Genomic DNA, 7909 nt, shown 5'->3' with positions numbered 1-7909 from the left:
CCGGGGCAACAAAAAATTGATGCTTGTTCGGACTCTCAGTTGATAGTCAGCCAAGTGAATGGTGACTACGAGGCTAGGGAGCCGTCAATGATGAAGTACTTGCAAATGGTGAAAGATGAGGCTGAGGGCCTAGAGAATTTCACGTTGCAATAAGTCCCTCGGTCCGAGAATCATCAAGAAGACGCCCTATCCAAGCTGGCCTCCTCGGCATCGTGCGACACTCCGAGATCTGTGTTCTGAAAAAGTTAAGGAAAAAAGGAGTATCAATGTCGAGCCCTTACAAATCATTGACAGAAGCTCCACATGGATGGACAGAATAATCTCTTATCTCAAAGATGGAGTTCTTCAGGACGACCCAAAGGAGAGCTGCCTGATGAAGAGAAAGACGTTATGGTTTGAGATGAAGGGAGAGGACTTGTTCAAAAGATCATTTGTAAAGCCCTACTTGAAGTGTGATACGCCCAAGAGGGGGCATGAGGTGCTGGACAACCTCCACCAGAGGCATTGCAAATCGCACATAGGCGGACGAGCCTTAGCTGAGAAAGTTACCCATCTGGGGTATTACTGGCCGAGCATGAATTCGAACTCCAAGGAAATGGTGAAAAAATATGACAAGTGCCAAATATTTGCAACCCTTATTCACCGCCTGGCAACCAGCTTGTCGGCCATAAGTAGTCCACTTCCCTTTGAAAAACAGGGCTTGGACATCTTGGGGTTGTATACTCCAGCGTCCGGATAAAGGCGGTATGTGTTAGTAGTAGTTGACTACTTCACAAAGTGGGTAGAAGCCGAATTCGTTCGAGGAATTAAATGGAAAGATGTATCTGCCTTCATTTGGGAAGAATATAATCACACGCTTTGGTGTGCCAAAACCAATGGTGTTTGATAATGGACCGCAATTCGAGACCGACCATCTTAGGGATTATCTGAGTTACCAGGGTATAGCACATTGCTTTACTTCGAACAGATGCCCAAAGGCCAATGGCCAAGTTGAGGCATACAACAAATTAATCTCTAATGTCATCAAGCGGAATCTTGAGAAAGCAGGTCGCCTATGGGCTGATGAGTTGGTCAATGTGTTATGGTCCATTCGAATGACAACAAAGAGTTCAACAGGGGAGACCCCATTCTTTTTGGTCTATGGTGCTGAGGTTGTGCTCCTAATTGAAATGTATGAGCCCACTCTACGAGTGATGCTATATGATGAATCGGCCAATTGGGAGGCCATGAAGACCGCCCTTGACTTTCTTCCAGAATCAAGGGGCAATGCGGCGCTTAGACACGAAATATATCGTCTAAGGATGACAAGGGAATATAATCGCAAAGTGTCAAAGCGGCCGCTTAAGATTGGAGACTTGGTCCCAAGAAAAATGAAAGTGGTAGGCCGAGCAAAAGAGCGGATGGAAAGCTAACCTCAAACTAGGAAGGATCCTACCGAGTTAAGGAAGAAGTACGAGATGGACAACATCGTCTTGAAGCCTTAGATGGCTATCCTATTCCACAAACATGGAATACGGACAATCTCAAAAAATATTATGTATAAATTTTTGTACTTAGCCAAAAAGTTGTATATACAACTAGGTCTAAACGGCCGAGCAATGTAAGTCGTACGATCAAAGACAATGTAATTTTGACAAAACTAATGAAAGTAAAATATTTTTATTAAATTTTTGCCATTTATAGTTTTATCTAATGATAAGAAGAAATGCCGCCTAAAAGCAGAAACGAGGTTGCTTGCAACATAGCAGCTCGACCCTCAAAAGGGGCATGTTTAGGCAGCTGGGCATGTTTAGGCAGCTGGGTAAAGCAGCTCGGCCATAATGGTCAAAAAGCTATTAACTCCATCCGACCACGTTACAGGTCGTATGGAAGAAACATAAGGTTGCCCAAAAATTTCCTAAGGCATTGTTACCCTAAGGGCAAGGGCATACCTAGGATCCCAAGCCCTACAAACACTTAGAAATAATCAGGTTGAGATAATACTTGAAATTTCACGAATGCGTCCAAGAGATAGTATCAAAAGACGACTCAGCATAAGTCGTATACCTAAAATTCATTCGGCATTCACCTAGTCCAAGGGCAATCATTATGATGATTTGATTAACTTACTGGACGCCATACCCTTTGAGGTATAAAGTCTACTAAGTTAATCAAACCTCTTTAAATATGGACTAGGAGAAATGGCGAATAAAGGGGCATACCCATACCCTCAGCAAAAAACATAACATCACCTGTACGCTAGGTAGATAAAGGCATAAATTGCTAAAAAATTCTAAGTATGGATGAAGGAAGAAAACGCCATAAATTAAAGTCGTTCAAAACAAACAGCAAAATAAAAAAGAGTATATTAAAAGACCGCTCAAAACAGGCGATAGGAAATCGAACTTGTTTAAGCAAAAGAAATAAAAACATAGAACAGAAAGCTAGAAGACGGTAGCAGGAGGACTTGAGCTTCTCATTCAGCCGACTGCTTGTCAGTCGCGGCCGGCTCCTTCTCCTCGGCAGGCTTCTACTCCTCCCCTTTCTCATCTTCCTCGACCTTGGAGTCGGAGGAAGTCTCAACATATTCGAGAGGAGGCTTGCCGATAGCCTCAGCCTATTCCTTAAGGCAGACATGCTCAAGACGGCGCGTGAAGCACTCCTGATAGTAGGTCATCTCGCCTATGTCAACCATCATAGAGAAGTAGAAGCAGCTCTTCAGCTTTGCCTCGGCCTTCTACTCAATTCGGATGGCCTCTAGAGGATCAATCACCCGAGGAGCCTTCAGTTGCTTAGACAAGTCCGCAACAGACTTGTTCAAGAGCTTAACCTCAAACCTGAGGGAATCCACTTCATTTAAAGTCGTCTGAAGAGCTTCTTGGGAGGAGCCAGCTCATTTCTCAGCTTCTCGGAGGCTTTGAAGCCCTCCTTCCACTGGGTGGCGTTCGTGACCGCCTCATCCTTTTCCTGCTGTAGCGCCTTTTGGGCAAGCTGCTCCCGTTTGAGAGCATCGCCAATTTTAATGATGTCTTCGGCCTACTTAGCCGAATTCTTTGTCACCGCAGTGATGTTGGCCTTGTGCCGAATCTCCAGCAGGGCAATTATACCGGTGTTTTCATCTTGAATCCGTTTTATGTCGACCTAGGTTGCCTTAATCTTCTCGTTTCTTTGTCCTTTCATTCTAGAAAGCACTGAGCCTAAGGAAGACCTACATTCGGACGGAAACAGGTTAATAAAACCAAAGTGTGAAAATATATTAAGTATTGATGCTTTGGCCAAGTGTGGTTACCTCGGCGTTGCAGTTTATCATAGGGCTGAGAAAGCCCTCATTAATCACGCAGAACTTGTCTTGCTGCTCTTTAGGGACGGCCCACTACATGGCCTTCCGAATAGCCTTTCGGTCAGCGATTGTGAGCGATTGGTCGAGCAGCTTCATGTGCATCTTCTAAGCAATGTTTGCGCCAAGTAAGAAAGGAAGTTATCTTGACAAAACTCATAAAAATAGAAGTAAGCAGCATACGGATGTCCCACATACCGTCTAAGAAAGATGGGATGTTGAACGTAGAGGTGTGAAGGGGTAGCGACTGATCCCCTTCCTCTTGTGTCCGGCGGAGTTGTTCTTCGGCCGACTAAGAGGCATTCTTTTGCCACTTTGATTTGTCGATCACCTCGACATGCAGAGTCGAGGTTGTGTTGCCGATCGTTTTAGCTGGGGACAACTTACCCCCTTTTCCCACATTGACGGACTCATCGTGGACCGCCTCATTTTGCGGCTCTACGGTCTTGGAGGCCCCAGTAGGTGACAGCTAGGATGGCTCTCCTTTAGACAGCTTTGGAGCAGCCTACGACGTGGACTTGGCCGCATTAGAGGAAGACTTAGCCCTTGTGGCTGCTGTCTTCCTAGCCTTGGACGATTGGCCATCTTAGAAGTAGAGGCCGACTGCTTCCTCTTCGCCCTAGGAGTAGGAGTGGCCGCCTGATTATAATAGAACAAAGCCAAAGTGAGATAGGTGTCCGAGCAAAATTGAGAAAGAGCCCCTTCCCAACCTACTAGCTCAGCGTGAAAGTAAAAACAGTGGTGTCCGAGTAAAATCGGATAGGGTACCCTTCCCAATATATCAACCTGGCATTAAAGCAGGTAGAGCTACGTCCGAGTAAAATAGGGAAGGATTCCCTTTTCCACATATCAGCTCGGTTAAAAAAAAAAAAAAGAAAGGAGAAACTTGTAGGGTTTCGTAGTGACCCGACACTACGCGGAAGGAAACCCACCAAGACCCACCCCTTAATTAAAACAATTAAAAAGCATATTAAACTTAATCAAACAATATTAAGAACAAGAATTATACCTTTGTCGCGTGCTTTGCTCCCAAAGATCTCTTACATTAAACAAGATTAAGAACAAGAATCAAACATGGAGTGAATGATAATTTTGCACAAAAATTAATTACTCCATTAATGAATGGTTTTAATACAGTGTCTTACATTAAATATCCTATTTAATTAAAACACATGTACAAGGAATTTCAAAGCCAGTCTCCAACATGCTTGATTCCCATCGCCTTAATGTGTTTGTTGTGTTTCACTTGAGGCAGCGGTTTAGTCAAAGGATCGGCTACATTGTCATCTGTGCCAATCTTACAAATTTTGATTTCACCTTCGGATTTCCATTCCCTTATCATGTAAAATCGCCTTTGCACGTGTTTGACCTTCTGGTGCTCTCTCGGCTCCCTGGCCTGAGCGATTGCTCCATTGTTATCACAATAAAGGTCTATCAGCCCCTTGATTGAGGGTACAACACCAAGTTCGCTAATGAACTTGCCAATCCAAACAGCTTCCTTGGCAGCTTCTGAAGCGGCCAAGTACTCGGCTTCAGTTGTAGAGTCTGCAGTGGTGCTCTGCTTGGCACTCTTCCAGCTAAACGCTCCTCCATTCAGACAAAATATGTACCCCGACTGTGACTTGAAGTCGTCTCTGTCAGTCTGGAAGCTAGCTTCGGTGTAACCTTCAACAACCAGTTCTTTGTGGCCTCCATACACCAGGAATTTGTCCTGTTCCTTTTCAGGTACTTAAGGATGTTTTTGGCCGCAGTCCAATGCGCCTCTCCTGGGTTCGATTGTTATCGACTCGTTGCACTCAGGGCATACGATACATCTGGCCTTGTACATATCATGGCATACATGATCGATCCGATTAGCGAAGCATATGGGATCTGATTCATTCTTTCTCGCTCAACATGTGTCAGTGGACACTGTTTCTTGCTGAGAGTTATGCCATGGGACCTGGGTAAATGCCCTCTTTTGGCATTCTCCATGTAGAATCGAGCCAGTACTTTATCAATGTAAGTACTCTGGCTTAATCCAATCATCCTCTTAGATCTATCCCTGTAGATCTTGATTCCCAATATGTACTTTGCCTCTCCTAAGTCCTTCATTGAAAAGCACTTTCCCAACCAGCCCTTTACGGACTCCAACAATTTTGTGATGTTTCCAATGAGAAGTATGTCATCAACATACAGGAATATGAATGCAATATCACTCCCACTGACCTTCTTGTATACATAAGATTCATCTGGATTCTTGATAAAACCAAACTTGCTAATGGCTTCATCAAATAGCAGATTCCAACTCCTGCTGGCTTGCTTTAGTCCATAAATGGACTTCTTCAGCTTGCAAACCTTTCCAGCGTTGCCTGGATCGACAAAACCTTCTGGCTGTGTCATATACACAGTTTCTTCCAAAATTCCATTAAGGAAGGCGGTTTTGATATCTATTTGCCATATTTCATAATCGTAATATGCAGCAATCGCTAGGATGATCCGGACGGATTTTAGCATTGCAACTGGTGAAAAAGTTTCATCATAGTCAATCTCGGGGACTTGTCTATAACCTTTTGCCACTAGTCTAGCTTTGTATATTGATACATTTCCATCCTTGTCTGTCTTCACTTTGAAGATCCATTTTCAACCAATGGGTGTATAACCCTCGGGCAAATTCACTAAGTCCCAGACTTGATTTTCAGACATGGAGTCCATCTCGGATTTCATGGCCTCTTGCCATTTTGCAGATTCGGGGCTCGTCATAGCTTGCTTGTATGTCGCCGGCTCATCACCATCCATGACAAGGATGTCCTGATCATCAATTAAGACGATACCAAGGTATCTGTCTGGTTGAGATCTTTTCCGTTGCGACCTACGAAGGGTAATCGGTTGAGCATTTTCATTGTCTGTTTGATTCTGACCAATCTTCTTAGATGCTTCCAAAGTATCTAGATTGTTAGTTTTGTCAAGTTAACATTGTTGCTCGTCCTCTCAAACTTTGTCGAGTTCGATTTTCCTCCCACTTGTCATTTTGGAAAGGTGATCCTTCTCCAAAAAGACACCATCACGAGCAACAAATACTTTGTTCTCGGATTTATTGTAAAAGTAATACCCTTTGGTTTCTTTTGGATATCCCACAAAGAAACACTTATCCGATTTGGGGTGAAGTTTGTCCGAAATTAATCGTTTGACATATGCTTCGCATCCCCAAATCTTGAGAAAAGACAACCTAGGAGGTTTCTTAGTCCATAATTCATATGGAGTCTTTTCAACAGCTTTTGACAGAGCTCTATTCAGTGTTAGTGCTGCAGTTTGTAGCGCATGTCCCCAGAAAGAGATAGAGAGTTCACTAAGACCCATCATTGATCGAACCATGTCTAACAAGGTTCGATTCCTCCGTTCGGACACTTCGTTCCATTAAGGAGTTCCGGGAGGTGTCAACTCTGAAAGAATGCCATTTTCTTTCAAGTGATCATCGAATTCATGGCTCAAATATTCTCCACCTTGATCCGATCGAAGTGCTTTAATTTTCTTGCCAAGCTGATTTTCAACTTCTTTATGAAATTCTTTGAATTTCTCAAAGGATTTAGATTTATTCGACATTAAGTGGACATAGCCATATCTACTATAATCGTCGATGAAAGTGATGAAATATCGGTAACCTTGTCTTGCGGGAGTGCTCATTGGTCCACATACATCCGTGTGTATTAGACCTAATAAGTCACTTGCCCTTTCTCCCAACTTGGAGAATGGCTATTTTATCATCTTTCCTAATAAGCATCCTTCGTAATTTTCAAACGACTCTAAGTCGAATGAGTCAAGAACACCTTCTTGAAGAAGTTTCTTGATGCGCTTGATGTTGATATGGCCAAGACAACAATGCCACAAGTAGGTTTGATTCGACTCGATGGTCTTAGCCCTTTTGGCAGTATTATCGATGTTTGTCTAGTGAGAGCACATAAAGACCATTTTCTTAATGTGCCTTACCATATAAAACATTATCAAAATAAATAAAACAATTATTGTTTTTGATTCGAAATTCGAATCCTTTGGCGTCCAACGCCGATATTGAAATTTTTTTTTTGGTCACTCTTGGAACATGATAGCAGTTTTCAAGTTCTAGAATAAGCCCTGAGGGCAAAGACAAACTGAGAGTTCCAACGGAGACGACATACATTCTTACTCCATTGCCGACCTGAAGCTCGACCTCTCCCTTCTCTAGCCTCCTATTTATCCTTAGTCCCTGAGCATTGGAACAAAGGTGTGAGCCACATCCGGTATCTAATACCCATGATGTTTTGCTAGCGAAGTTTAAGTCTATAATGAAAATACCTGATGAAGAAGCAACGTTTCCGTTCTTCTTATCTTCCTTGAATTTGAGGCAGTCCCGTTTCCAATGTCCCTTCTTCTTGCAGTAGAAACATTCAGAATCAGATTTAGAAGAGGATGCCTTCTTGTCCTTGCTGCCCTTGGCAGATTTTGACTTAGGCGGGAATTTCTTCTTTTTCCCATTAAAGCTCTTCTTTTTGCCCAGACGTTTGAATGGCTTGCCCTTCCTCACCATGAGCATGTCATGCTTGCCCTCATCCTTGAGGGTTTGCTCGGTTTGCTTCA

The 7909-nt window shown here is 43.3% G+C and overlaps 1 protein-coding gene across 1 annotated transcript; it reads left to right on the top strand.

Moving 5' to 3' along the window:
• The first annotated feature begins 818 nt into the window (after positions 1 to 818).
• LOC110692606 lies at positions 819 to 1412 on the top strand. The gene has a single exon (XM_021869635.1). The coding sequence runs from the start codon at positions 819 to 821 to the stop codon at positions 1410 to 1412; it is 594 nt and encodes a 197-aa protein (XP_021725327.1).
• The last annotated feature ends 6497 nt before the right edge of the window (positions 1413 to 7909 follow it).

The sequence above is a fragment of the Chenopodium quinoa genome, unplaced genomic scaffold (genome assembly GCF_001683475.1).
Source record: "Chenopodium quinoa cultivar QQ74 unplaced genomic scaffold, ASM168347v1, whole genome shotgun sequence".
Taxonomy (NCBI): Eukaryota; Viridiplantae; Streptophyta; class Magnoliopsida; order Caryophyllales; family Amaranthaceae; genus Chenopodium; species Chenopodium quinoa.
This window is presented reverse-complemented; position numbering and strand designations above follow the sequence as displayed.

Bases quoted from the DNA above. Each gene is read 5' to 3' on its own strand.
- LOC110692606 (XM_021869635.1), top strand. From the start codon at position 819: ATGTATCTGCCTTCATTTGGGAAGAATATAATCACACGCTTTGGTGTG.